The sequence below is a fragment of the Rhinopithecus roxellana genome, chromosome 6, assembly GCF_007565055.1.
Source record: "Rhinopithecus roxellana isolate Shanxi Qingling chromosome 6, ASM756505v1, whole genome shotgun sequence".
Taxonomy (NCBI): Eukaryota; Metazoa; Chordata; class Mammalia; order Primates; family Cercopithecidae; genus Rhinopithecus; species Rhinopithecus roxellana.
In genome coordinates this window covers 54,557,600-54,572,461 of record NC_044554.1, presented here as the reverse complement: position 1 = coordinate 54,572,461, position 14,862 = coordinate 54,557,600, and the positions used below count along the sequence as shown (strand labels likewise).

The 14,862-nt window shown below is 36.3% G+C and overlaps 1 protein-coding gene across 2 annotated transcripts in view; it reads left to right on the top strand.

Moving 5' to 3' along the window:
* Positions 1-14,862, top strand: part of TRIM24 (tripartite motif containing 24) — a 127,353-nt gene that overhangs the window by 104,225 nt on the left and 8,266 nt on the right. For both annotated transcript variants that reach the window (XM_010356312.2, XM_010356311.2), the window contains exons 10-16: positions 814-987; positions 4,133-4,306; positions 7,034-7,169; positions 9,947-10,019; positions 11,100-11,268; positions 12,788-13,116; positions 14,424-14,556. In XM_010356312.2, coding sequence (XP_010354614.1) covers positions 814-987; positions 4,133-4,306; positions 7,034-7,169; positions 9,947-10,019; positions 11,100-11,268; positions 12,788-13,116; positions 14,424-14,556 — 1,188 coding nt within the window. The remainder of the gene's footprint in view (positions 1-813; positions 988-4,132; positions 4,307-7,033; positions 7,170-9,946; positions 10,020-11,099; positions 11,269-12,787; positions 13,117-14,423; positions 14,557-14,862) is intronic.

Genomic DNA, 14,862 nt, shown 5'->3' with positions numbered 1-14,862 from the left:
GCTGTGTGACTTTTTTCAAATTATCTGTGTTTTCAAACTTTTAGTTTCCTAATTTACAAAACAAAAGTAATAATACCTACTGCATAAGGCTCAATGACATAATAATATGTAAAATGCCTGGCAGGGCTCAATAAGATCTAAAACTTATTAAGTGTTATTAATATCAACTATTTTCATTATTAACAATTTGTTCATTTTGAGTACACCCACTGAGCCAGACTACTTGTTCAAATCCCAGCTCCATGCCTTACTGTCTTTCTTAATCTTGGGCAAGTTACTAAATTTTCTGTGCTTTATTTTAGTTTTCTTATCTATAAAATAGAAATAATCTGTGCTTTATAGTATTAAGAATAAATTAGTGAATACATGTGAAGCACTTAAAGCAGTATCTGGCATTTAATAACTGCTCAATAAGTGTTAGCAATTATTATTCTACCATCACTTTATTTTTAGGAGGTCTCAAAAGGGTAGTTCTCTGTGAAAGATAATTGTGAAGGACTTAGAAGGATACCAAAGACACATTTTACCTACTTCCCAACATGGCCTAGGTCCAATACTGGTACAATCTACTTACAAAATCTAGGTGGCAAGCCCTCTCCCAAGGTTCTTTCCTAATAAGGTTCTTTTAAAAAAGTTGTTTACACAAATTCTGAAAGTCTGCCCATCCCCCACCCCTCATTCCCTTATGTAAATCTTGATTGATCGATCTGTGGTAGAGTTCTGTTTTTCTGTAAAAGTTTTATAAGATAGAGATTTATAATTTGTTTTTCAGAAGAAGATTGTTACTAAATTGGTTTAATTTCTTTTTTCTAGCAACCCCCTCCACGTTTGATAAACTTTCAGAATCACAGCCCCAAACCCAATGGACCAGTTCTTCCTCCTCATCCTCAACAACTGAGGTATCCACCAAACCAGAATATACCACGACAAGCAATAAAGCCCAATCCCCTACAGATGGCTTTCTTGGCTCAACAAGCCATAAAACAGGTATAGATCTACCTTCTTTTCTCAATTGCTTGTTCTGCTGCTTTCTACTTTGAAATCACAATGAATTTATAGATTAAGCAACAGCAAATAAAGAGCCAAGAGCAAGCTTTCTTTTTCATTTTGTAAATAATGTGAATTGCAAAGTTTGATGCTTTTTATCAATAAGAGAAATTAAACCACTTATATAGAAGTGAAGGCCCAATATAATCAATGACCATAGGTATTAATTTTTATAATATGGTATGGATAACTTTTAGGTGAGTATATTAAATTTCCTAAGATAAAAGTTTTCTAACAAATACAAGTTACATTCCACAAAATAGAACAATAAATCAATATTCGAAGTGTCTCAAGAAGATTTCTTGGAAACAAAATTATGGCACAGTTTCAAGAAGGAATACATATATATCTAATGAAGTTTAATATTTAATGCATATTTAATATGATACAGCTTATTTTTTTATTTTCATTTTTTATTTTTTTTTGAGACAGTGTCTCTCTGTTGCCCAGGCTGGAGTGCAGTGGCACAATCTTGGCTCACTGCAAGCTCCGCCTCCTGGGTTCACGCCATTCTCCTGCTTCAGCCTCCCCAGTAGCTGAGACTACAGGTACTTGCCACCACGCCCGGCTAACTTTTTTTGTATTTTTAATAGAGGCAGGGTTTCACCGTGTTAGCCAGGATGGTCTCAATCTCCTAAACTCGTGAGCCACCATGCCTGGCCTTTTTTTTTTTTTCAAATGGAGTCTCGCTCTGTTACTCAGGCTAAAGTACAGTGGCATGATCTCAGCTCACTGCAGCCTCTGCTTCCCGGGTTCAAGAGATTTTCTTGCCTCAGCCTCCAGAGTAGCTGGGATTACAAGTGCCTGGTTAATTTTTGTATTTTTAGTAGAGACAGGGTTTCACCATGTTGGCCAGGCTGATCTCGAACTCCTGGCCTCAGGTGATATGCCCACCTCAGCCTCCCAAAGTGCTGGGATTACAGGTGTGGGCCCCCATACCTGGCTGTATTATTTATATTCTTAATGTCTTCAGGTAAAAATATTTTCTGTGTTTTACATTCTCCTAAAGTGAAAGTTATCACAGTGTTTTTTCTTCTCAAAGCTCCTGTGACAACAGCCTGTCTAGCTGATTGTAGACTGATTTTGGTTTAATTTTTTTCTCCAAGACCAAGATAAAAGATGATGTAATTTTCATAATTCTGTAACATTCATTTTAATAAAATCATTTTAATATTCTAAAAGTATTCACATTCTGTGTCTATACATATGTTTGTATAATCAATTTGGCTTTGCTATATCATCACCAAATTCTCTTAAACAATATTTTAATTCTTTAAAATAAAATTCATACCAATTATGTCATCATTTGAAGGAAAGTAAAAAGCTTCAGTTTGGCCTTAAATTCTGCTTATTTACCTAAGAATTTTGTGGCACTTAGTTTTTTCACATCTCACTTGCCTCAGCTATAAAATGAGTATCTTGCAGAGTTAATGTTGAGAGTTTATTCTAAAGTATACACAAGCACCTAGCACATGCTCAGTACTCACATGTTTACCTCTTCCCTATTTATTATATTTTAATGAGTAGGCACTCTAAACATATTTTTTAAAAATGGTTGTTGACCAAAATTGTAAACATGAATGAATAAGTGAACAAGCCAGGAAAAAATCTAGTGGGAAATTGGTTTTAAGTAGTAGATGAGTTTAACAAATTAGCATGTACTCATACAGTGGAATACTTTTCAGATATTAAGAAAATGCAATAATCTAGATATGATTTTCTGAGTATGTGAGGAAAAGCATGTTAAAGAATTTTTGTGAGGTGTTATCTCATTTGTGTGTGTGTTTTCCTCCAGCCTCATCATGTACATAGAAAAAAACCTGAAACGATCCACCAACTGATTGTTCTTGGTAGAGGAGGAGGAAAGGGGGCATAGGGGTAGGGAATATGAGGGAGGAGTAGGTGGTAAAGAGGACATTCATGTCCAACTATGTTTCTGTATGTAGTTTTTACAATAGAATATATAAATTAGGTTTTTCACAATTAAAATGTTTCAGACACTGTCTCTCTATATAGTGCTGTTCATTTATGAATGACCATGTTTGGAAAATACAGCATCTTGCAATATTCTTAGTTATTTTTCTTCTCCCAGCATGAAAATTTTCAAACATAATACAAATTGAAAGAATTATATAGGGAACATTTTGTTCTGCTTGCTTTATTACATATTTATTCCTTTGTCCATTCATCAAGTCATCTTTTTTTTTTTTTTTGAGGCAGAATCTCGCTCTCTGTAGCCCAGGCTGGAGTGCACTGGTGTGGGGTCTTGGCTTACTGCAACCTCTGCCTCCTGGGTTCCAGTGATTCTCCTGCTACAGCCTCCCAAGTCGCTGGGATTACAGGTGCCCACCACCACACCCAGTTAATTTTTGTGTTTTTAGTAGAGATAGAGTTTCACCATGTTGGCCAGGCTGGTCTTGAACTCCTGACCTCAAGTGATCCACCCACCTCGGGCTCCCAAAGTGCTGGGATTACAGGCATGAGCCACCATGCCCAGCCTATCGTATTTTTCAATAGGTTTTGAGTAAATTGCAGACAGCAGCATGCTTCACTTCTATATACTTCAGCAAGCCTGTCATCATCTTAATGTGTTTATCTCAGCAGGAATGATAGTACTTTCCTCGGATATTTATCGAGGCCTAATTAATCTCTTCATATATGAGAAAGAGGAATATAAAATCCCGAAAGCACCAGTCTGTAGCTTATTGTTTTCAGATGTTTCAGATAGGGTTAGAAGAAATGTATGTTTTCAACCCTCCATCTTTAACTTGAAGTTGCTATGTATATATTTACTTTTTTTTTTTCCAGTATGTATAAACCTGCCAAGATTGGGTACTGTGATTTTCTGGTATATATTAACTGTTGTCTTCCAGTAAAAATCAGTGCTTTTTACTGTTTTTTTTTTTTTTTTTTTTGACAAGATTAATGAAAATTATATATACTTGTACAGTCTTTCCCTGTCCCATTCTCCTTCCAGGTAAATTACAGTTGAACTCTTCTACTTCATTTTGTGTGAGTGATTAGACAGACTTTGTATTTTATAAGCTTGTTGATAGACTTTGTTCTTCCCTTCTTGTTACTGTAGTGGCAGATCAGCAGTGGACAGGGAACCCCATCAACTACCAACAGCACATCCTCTACTCCTTCCAGTCCCACGATTACTAGTGCAGCAGGATACGATGGAAAGGCTTTTGGTTCACCTATGATTGATTTGAGCTCACCAGTGGGAGGGTCTTATAATCTTCCCTCTCTTCCAGATGTAAGTAGACACAAAATTTATACTAGCGTCTGTTGAAAATTGTCTGCCGGGTACAGGGGCTCACTCCTGCAATCCCAGCACTTTGGGAGGCTGAGGCAGATGGATCACTTGAGGTCAGGAGTTCGAGACCAGCCTGGCCAACGTGGTGAAATCCTGTCTCTACCAAAAAATACAGAAATTAACCAGGCATGGTAGCACACACCTGTAATCCCAGCTACTTGGGAGGCGGAGGCTGTGGTGAGCCGAGATCATGCCACTGCACTCCAGCCTAACAGAGCAAGACCCTGTCTCAAGAAAGAAAGAAAATTGTCAGTGAATTTGGATCTGGTAGAAGGCATGAATTTGTTGGATTATAGGTTGTTCGTTTTTACAAGTTAATTTTAATCCTTTAGAATATTACAGCGGTAGTAAAAGTAAAAAGATTATGAACATTGGACACATAACCTAATGTTTTTCAAGCCACCAGAGTTAAAGGTGTTCGTAAATGAGTGATTATGGTGATGGATCATGGAATCTAAGCTGGGAAAGGAGAAAAGTGAGGACATGGAAAGATAAGCTGGGAAGTTGAATGGCTGGACATCAGAAGAGATGAAGACAAGTTTAATAAGAGAAATCCTGTTAGATCATACTGACAAGTGCAAAATTACCTCTGGTTTATATTACATGTGAATTAACTCACTCTCCAAACTCTTCGTCAGTATGACTTTTTGTTATTTATTATATTTTTAAATGATTTTTATTTTTAATAGAGATGGGGGAGACTCCCTATGTTACCCAGGCTAGTCTTGAACTCCTGGGCTGAAGGGATCCTCCCGCCTGGGCCTCCTAAAGTGCTGGGATTACAGGCATGAGCCACCACACCCAGCCAGTTTGACTATTCCAAAGGGAGAAATTCTACATTCTGTAGACGTATCTCTATATATAAGTTGATTCTGTGTTTGATCCTTTTTTTAATCTAAGGTTAGATAACCCACTGTCGTGCACATACACATATGCAACCTAACGTTAAGAAGCTTTTAGGAAATATCTTGTACTCTTTACTTGGATTGAATTACCTATAAGATTGTGAAAAGAACTTTTTTATTTTCATTATTTAATTTGTTTTTCAAGTTGAGATCAATTAATATTTCCTAATAGTTGCATTGTTAATCTTACCAGAGTCATTCCACTTTTAAAATAGTTTTGTATACTTTAAATGAGTAGGATACATATATTTTTTCATGCATGGATGGTTCATAGGAAAACTTATATCTAATCCCCATAGTTTTATTTGGTTTTTAGGATTATCCCACAACATAAACAACTTTCTCTGTATTAAGTTCTCACAAATTTAGTCATTCTAGTACTTTTTGTACTCTGAAAAATATTGGCCAAGTATTGCCAAAAGAATATTAAAACAAAAATGACCCTGTGTATTAACCACCCAGCCCAATTTCCCCTGCCCCCGAACCCACAGGAAGTAAAATTCTGCTTTTTCCTCTGCAGATCTCATACAGGTGAACCTTTTTCCACCAGCCTTTCTTACCTGAAATTCCTCTTATGAATTACAGAATAAACTAAAATGAGTGACTGTTTTCTCATTTCTCCCAAAGGAGCTTCATAACTAGTACCATTCTAGGTGCATAAGCAAGAAATTGATGAATTATATACAAACTGTGCCCTATGGCTATAGAACTTAATTATCTTATAGAATCCTGGATGAACAACAGTAGAACTATGTTAAAGAATTGAACTGGCGGTGAAACCTCGTCTCTACTAAAAAATACAAAAAACTAGCCGGGCGAAGTGGCGGGCTCCTGTAGTCCCAGCTACTCGGGAGACTGAGGCAGGAGAATGGCGTAAACCCGGGAGGCGGAGCTTGCAGTGAGCTGAGATCCGGCCACTGCACTCCAGTCTGGGCGACAGGGCGAGACTCCATCTCAAAAAAAAAAAAAAAAAAAAAAAAGAATTGAACTGGATTTTAAGCCCAAAGACATTGGTGGGAAATTTGGTATATGTAGGCATGAAAGAATTTTTGTGCCTAAAGCAGTAAACTCTTACTCATTAGGGATTTATAAGTATTTTTGCCTGGCAGTGGATAAGGAAAACAGTGTTATTTGTATTCCTGTTATATTAAAGCAAGAATCTTTGGGGTTCATCTTTTCTCCTACAAAACAAGAGTAATGTATTCAGTGAGGTTAGTGCTATAGATACATGGATTTCATCTATCTAGCACATACCCAGAGTATCGGTTGCTAAAGTATCCCTTTCAGAGGGTCCACTAGGTCCTATCTATGTGAGGCTAGATTTTCTTCATATTTTTCAAGCAAAACCGTACACCACAATAGATTGAATGCTGTTTAGGGAGACAGTAAAGAGATTTGCAAGAAATGTAAAATTGTGGTAGTCTTCTCACCAAGTTTATGTTTTTCATATGGCAACCTTTTGTCGTTTCTTTATAAATTAAGAATTTTTTTTTCAATTTTTAAGAGTGTGAATGACATGATACTCCTTTTGACTCTTGTTTCTGAAATACTGTCCTCAATATTTTACTAAGGTGAAACACTAAGATAGTGAAAACCTTTATTCAAGGTTGTTTATGGGGAAAATATGTTAAAACTTCTCAAATGTGGTATCTGTGTTTTGTTATTTGATAATAATTAAGTTATTGAAGCTTTCTTATAAATTTAAAAGTAGCTTTTAACTTGCAAAGTCAGAATGCCCTGAAATAATTTCTTTTCTTGTAAGATTGACTGTTCGAGTACTATTATGCTGGACAATATTGTGAGGAAAGATACTAATATAGATCATGGCCAGCCAAGACCACCCTCAAACAGAACGGTCCAGTCACCAAATTCATCAGTGCCATCTCCAGGCCTTGCAGGTAAAATGGGCTTCTTTTGATTTTTGTGAAAGTTTTTCTAGTTTTCACTTAACTTGGAATAAAAAATTACCCCTCTTCCCCTTCTTTTTTGTTGAATGCTTAATCTTGAGTTTTTCACTATGTAAAATGAGTATGCTTTCAAAGAAAACAAAGGTTAAATTTCTTTATCCTTTCTTTCGGGTCACAGTCTCACTCTGTTGCCCAGGCTAGAGTGCAGTGTTGCGATCATAGCTCACTGCAGACTTACTCCTGAGCTCTAGCGATCTCCCACTTCAGCCTCCTGAGTAGTTGGGACTGTAAGTGTGCTGCTCTACCAAGCGTGGCTAATGGTTTTTGTTTTTTGGTAGAAGCAGTCTTGAACTTCTGGCCTTAAGCGATCCTTCTGCCTTAGCCTCCCAAAGCTTTGGGATTACAGGCATGAGCCATCATACCAGGCCTTCTTTACCTTTTCAATTTCAACAGAACTTCCCACCATTATAGTACTTCCAGGGGGAAACTGGTGTTATCTTCTCTCTTATTGATAAGTTGCGTGTGATGTGATCTTTAAGATGCAATTTGCCTAGGGTCAAGATGTATTAGTGACAATAAGTAGAAATATCACTCTTTTGGTGATTTGTTTGGTGTTTAATTGTGTTTGTGAATCTTAACATACCTACTCATTTCCTCTGAGAGAAAAACTCTAATATTACTTCTGAGGACATAGGTACCTTAAACCAAAATATGAAAAGAGGATAATTAAGTCACTCACCAGTCACATGAACACAATTGAAATGGGGATGCCTATTTTAAACAAACTTATGACAAAATATGGCAGAGAAACTTTTATCATATGACAGGTTTATACAAATAAGGAACATATGTGGTACTGCCAAAGGACATGATGAAGTAGATAATTCCCTAAAGAGGAAATACATTTATCCAATATAGCAGATGAGACAAAAATGTCATTCTTACTAGTGGTCATAAGAAAAATCAAAGATAGAATTTCTAAGTTACTGAATTAGCTAAGATTTAAATAATAAAAATAGTCATTGAGAATGTGAGAGGTACTCTCATACATAGGTGGAAGGGGTATGAATTGGCAAAACATTCCTGGAAATCATCATAGCAATATTACTAAAGTTTACATTTTTCTAATATTGTACTGTGGGCCAGACTGTGGGCAAAGTACCTTATATGTATTACCTAGTAGGATATTTGCTTCAAGGGGCTTGGGAAATGTATGTATCCTTGAACCCAGTAATTTCCATTTTAATAACCCAATTATAAGAAAATAATTAGGAACTGGATAGGCAGAACATATTTATTAATATTTATATTACTATTTATTAACGCATTATTTGCAGTAGTTAAAATTTTGAAGCAGTGCCCAAATATAAGAGAATAAAAATAAATTAGAATGTGCTTACTTGTAAACAGAATATTATTTAGCTATTCAAACAATGGCTCATATAGAGTTTTTAATGGCATGCTCATGGAATACTGTTTAGTGAAAACAAGTATACAGAATCATATAAAAGATGTAAAAGTATGTTTAAAACTGGAAAGAGATATATCAACCTTAGCAGTGTTTATATATGGATGGAGAAGTTATGGGCTACTTAAATGTTATATCTTTTTATAGTTTTCAACTATTCTAAAATGAAGCATGTATTCTTACATTATCAGAAGATTATAAATAGCCATTGTTTTGATTGATTTTGAGGCAGGGTGTTACTCTGTTGCTCAGGGTGTAGCAATCATGGCTCACTGCAGCCTCAAATGCTTGGGCTCTAGCAGTCCTCCTGCTTTAGCCTTCCCAGTAGTGGGGACTACAGGTAGGTGCCACCAGGTCTGGCTAATTTTTTTGTTGTTGTTTTGTTTTGTTGTTGTTAGAGATGGGTCTTTGTTGCCCAGGCCTTTTGTTTTATTTTTAAATGAAATTATCCAGAGTTTACAAACCAATGAAATGGATTTTTTTCTCTTCATTTTATCAGCCATATCCTGTTGTTCATCAAACCTTTTAGAACTTGTCACTTCGAAATTTTTTTCTGCTTCCCACTTGGATTGTATTCCTACTGTTACTGTTTAGTTTGGGCCTTCATCAGTTCAAATCAAAATTATTTGCAGCAGTTTTCCTTCTTTCTTGGCTGCTTTTAATTAGATCTTCCTTGTTCCTGTCTACACTACCACCAGAGCATAACTTCTTAATCTTTTTAGGGCAGTAGTCCAGAATCCCTCTTTTGCTTATTGCCTCAAGTCTGAACCCATTGATCTGACTTTGTGCCTTCCATTAGTTGGTCTCATTTTGTTTACTTGGTTTTCTTTTTTGAACTCCTTTTCTATCAGCCCATACCACCTTTCATTGTCTTCTGTAGCTTCCGCTGGCACTAGGGTCTCACTGAGATCTTACCCCTGTTACTGTAACACAGAAAGACTTGGCAATGTTTGGAGACGTTTTCGATTGTCACACCCCAAGCTGGGAAGTATAGAGAGATGCTACTGGTATCTAATAATTTATGGAGACCAGGGATGTTGCTAAACATCCTAAAGTGCAGAGACATTCCTCCACAACAAGGAGAATTATCTGGCCCAAAAGTCAATAGTGCAGAGGTTGAGAAACCCTGCCAGTGTAACAGGCTGTAACAGACTGCTGAAAAATTCAGCAACTACTTACTGTTTCATATAATTTAATCATGGTTCCCAGTTTCAATGTAGTGCTAAGTGAACACATTCAATAGGACTTCAATGCATAATTATTCATTCGTTTTATGAATGTATGATTTCCCCCTCCTCAGGACCTGTTACTATGACTAGTGTACACCCCCCAATACGTTCACCTAGTGCCTCCAGCGTTGGAAGCCGAGGAAGGTAAACTGACTAAACCATATTTTCTAGTACATAAAATCTCTAATTAGATTTCTCTTGCCAGTGTTCAACATGTTTTGATACTCAATATATTTTGAACAATTTCCTTTATCTTTAATTTTAATAAATTAGTTAAGGGATTAACAAAAGTACAAATTTACCTTTGAAGAGAGAAGAATATTTGTCTATGTGTTGAAAATAAGAAATGTTTGATATTCATATAATAGCAAAGAAAACATAAAAATGAATAGGTATAACACAGTACACTATATAGAAACACAAACTTAGGGAAAAGATAAAATTTTATGCTAATTTGATCTCTGACTAAATATTGATTCTACTTTAAAATAAATGAATATACAGTTATTGAAATTCTATTTTAAGCAACTGCCCTCCTCTTCCCTGCATTATGCCTGAAAATTCCTCCTAGTAAACCCAGTTCTTACTTTCTTAATCATATGGAAGAATTGTCTGAGGGAGAAAAGTTTGCCTTTAATCCCATGAGAACATAGTAAATATCTGTAAAAGGTTTTTGTCCCACTACCTTCTTTAAATAGCATTGTTTAAATAAATGATTATTTCATTGTCTTCACCAAAGTATTCACTTTGCTACTGACTAGAGAAGGAAATGAGAAAGCCTAAAATCAGATGCCAGTTCTAAGATACTAAATCTGGTTACCTAATTGCAAAGCCTCAGGTTTTTAAAAGTTTAGGTTTATTGAAACATCTTTCCAGATATATATTTAGATAGGTTAGATAGGTTAATATATTTAGATAGGTTATATTTAGATAGGTACACCTGAGTACAAATGTAACGAAAAACTGTGACGCAATCAGGATATAACCTAAATATGTATGCATTTAACCAAAAATTGTGATTTTCAGAATACTTAACTAGTACAAATACTGAATACATAAATGAAACTTGCATATAGCAGTTTCGTTAGGCATCATTAATTGCCGATGTAACATACTTATTGTTGTGAAGATACAGTATTATTTTAGAAAGTTGTTGTTATACTTTTTATGAGGTATTCAGCTTAACATTCTTAGATTGCTTTTTCTTCTCTCTCATACTTACAGCTCTGGCTCTTCCAGCAAACCAGCAGGAGCTGACTCTACACACAAAGTCCCGGTGGTCATGTTGGAGCCAATTCGAATAAAACAAGAAAACAGTGGACCACCAGAAAATTATGATTTCCCTGTTGTTATAGTGAAGCAAGAGTCAGACGAAGAATCTAGGCCTCAAAATGTAATTATGAATACTTGCAATACTATTCCTATGCATGGTGGGTAGGGTGAGAGAAACTCTTAAATAGCTCTTAGGAGTTTTTTTTTAATGTTATATTTAAAGGGATTTAAAGACAATTTGAGGGAATCTCTCAGTAAATAAAAAGACAAAGATGGAAAAACAGGAAAGTTTTAAAAAATCAGAGGCTCAAGTATGGAGACTGGGCAGCTAAAAAGAGATATTCTCTAACCAGAGTTTTATACCCAGGCAAATTATCAGACATGAAGATTAAACATTTTTATGCAAGTTCTCAAAATAATTCTTAAGTACTTATTCTCAGGAAGATATTTGATAATATGTATCATCAAAAATATAGTAAAACAAGAAAGAAGATATAAGATTCCAAAAATGGAATCTGACACAGAAGAAAAAGTCAACCCACAGTACAGCAGCAGCAGCTTGTGCAGTAGTCTCTAGCAGGAAGACATAGGACTCCAAAGGGAGAAAAATGCTTCAACAGTATTGAGAATCTCCTGTTGGAGATTGTGAGAATCACATAGAAATAGGTACCTGAAAAAATAAGGTAATTACAGAGTCTTAGTAAAAACTAAAAGTTGTACAAAAAGAAATGTCATAGTACATTTTGTGGGTCTACAGTGAACAATATTTACATAATAATGATACAAACACCTGAGTACAAATGTAATGAAAAACTGTGATGCAATCAGGATATAACCTAAATATGTATGCATTTAACCAAAAATTGTGATTTTCAGAATACTTAACCGGTACAAATACTGATCAGTTGGAATAGATACTGGCAATAAATAGTTACACCGGTACCTACCAACTAAAAAAAGCAATGCTTAATAAAAACTAAGTTAAAGGGATGAGGTGAATGGTGGTGGTGGTTTTGTGTGTGTCTGAATGGAAGGACAGGGTTGGAGAGTCAGGATGTAAAAACCTAATCTCCTGATCTTCACTAGCAAGGATTATAGATGTATTGCAATCTTTAACAGTCATTTTATTTAGAAATATGGAGGTAGATGGCAGAAGAAAAAGCTAGGTTTGAAAATAGTACTTCCAAGGAATGAGTGCTTTTAACTATATCTACATTTATTACTTTGAAGTTTTTGAAAACATTTGAAGGAGACTGTTCTTGTTATAGATTTGAAATTTTTACCATTCTGGGCTTCAACAGAAAGTTTAGATTCATCTTACAATTTGTGTATCTTAGGTATAATTTGAATGAACAGCTCCAGTGAGGTATATATATAGGTCATGTGACTGACTTCCACACTACCCAACCCATTCTCTAATTTCTCTAGCCATCACCAGACTCAGATTTTTTTTCTCTATTTTGATATTTTTCAGTAGAGGTCCATGTCTTCTATACCAGTTAGCAGTAAACATATACTGTTCTCATGAAGATTCTTTTGAAGCAGCCAGGTGCTCACTAAAGAGTGGTCCTACAGCTCAGAATTGCATTAGTGATAAAATTTTTTAAACACCAGTTAAATATATATTTTTTCTACTACAGGCCAATTATCCAAGAAGCATACTCACCTCCCTACTCTTAAATAGCAGTCAGAGCTCTACTTCTGAGGAGACTGTGCTAAGATCAGATGCCCCTGATAGTACGGGAGATCAACCTGGACTTCACCAGGAGAATTCCTCAAATGGAAAGTCTGAGTGGCTGGATCCTTCCCAGAAGTCACCCCTTCATGTTGGAGAGACAAGGAAAGAGGATGACCCCAATGAGGACTGGTGTGCAGTTTGTCAAAACGGAGGGGAACTCCTCTGCTGTGAAAAGTGCCCCAAAGTATTCCATCTTTCTTGTCATGTGCCCACATTGACAAATTTTCCAAGGTAAGATAGTACTTCCCTTCCCACATTCTTTTACTGTAAACTTTTGAAGATTACTTAAATGAAATTCCACTTGGCACAAATGTATACTCCAAAATCCCAGTGAATAGTCTAGGTTTTCCCATACCTTTCCGCTTATTCCTTGTGCTTTCAAGAAATTAATCGGCCGGGCGCGGTGGCTCAAGCCTGTAATCCCAGCACTTTGGGAGGCCGAGACGGGCGGATCACGAGGTCAGGAGATCGAGACCATCCTGGCTAACACGGTGAAACCCCGTCTCTACTAAAAATACAAAAACTAGCCGGGCGAAGTGGCGGGCGCCTGTAGTCCCAGCTACTCGGGAGGCTGAGGCAAGAGAATGGCGTAAACCCGGGAGGCGGAGCTTGCAGTGAGCTGAGATCCGGCCACTGCACTCCAGCCTGGGCGACAGAGCGAGACTCTGCCTCAAAAAAAAAAAAAAAAAAAAAAAAAAAAAAAAAAAAAAAAGAAATTAATCATTCAGCCTGAGCAACACAGGGAGACCCTGTCTCTACAAATTAAAAAATTAGCCAGGTGTGCTAGTGCATGCCTATAGTCCCAGCCACTCAGGTGGCTAAGGTGGGAGGATTGGTTGAGCCTGAGAGGTCAAGGCTGCAGTAAGCTGTGATTGCACCACTGCACTCCAGACTGGGCAACAGAGCAAGACCTTTTCCCTAGTCATTATAAAAAGAAAATAACAGGCCCTTTAAATTATCACAACGTGTCACCATAAGGAACAATGTCCTTAGGCATAACAGCTACCAGTTTATTATGTCTTTTTTCCAGGCATTGAACTGTATCATTTACAAGTATTTCAAGTAAATTCTCAAACCCTATGGGGATGATCATCATCCTGACCAAGATGGTTAAGAGCCATTGGGTTGATCTCTCAGTTCTTGGAAGGCTATACTTTTGAAAATTTAATTTTATAAACTTACAGTAACAAGAACAGTACAAAGAGCTTTTCTGATTTCTGAATCCTTTGGAGGAAAAAAATTCAATTATGCCCTAGATATGTGAGCCCTAGATTAATGTGTTTTGTTTTTTTCTTTTTCATATATGTATCTCAAACCTTCTTAACTAGATTTTGATGTTAGGCCCTTGCATTATGTTTCTGCTGTTTCCTCTCAGCATGGTGCAGTATACCTAGTGGTATGTGGTAAATGCTGAGTGATAAAAATCATGCCAAATAAACAATTCTGTGTCATAGATGTCATGGAGGAGGTGGGAAAGGGAAATAGTGAAGAGAGGAAATGATGCATTAGAAATTCAAAAGTACATTGTCCCCCTACAGTGGAGAGTGGATTTGTACTTTCTGCCGAGACTTATCTAAACCAGAAGTTGAATATGATTGTGATGCTCCCAGTCACAACTCAGAAAAAAAGAAAACTGAAGGCCTTGTTAAATTAACACCTATAGATAAAAGGGTAAGTCTTTGAGTATTTCCAACCTAGCATGTTAGACAATTTTTTGGTAAGATGCATTATTGTACTGTGGTGCCTTTCATCAGAGAGGTGTATATCCATCCAGATTTTATACTGATCCTTTTTATTTAGGAGTTTTTTTTTTTTTTTTTTTACAAAGGTATAACTTTCTTTAAAAAAAAAAATCACGGAATTATGTGTGTGCTTTATAGAAGCTTATTGTACCTGAACAAGATGGAGTATGTAGCCTAGACTTTTAAATTTAATCTACCTTAAATAAATTTCTATTTTGTTTTATTTCTACCATAG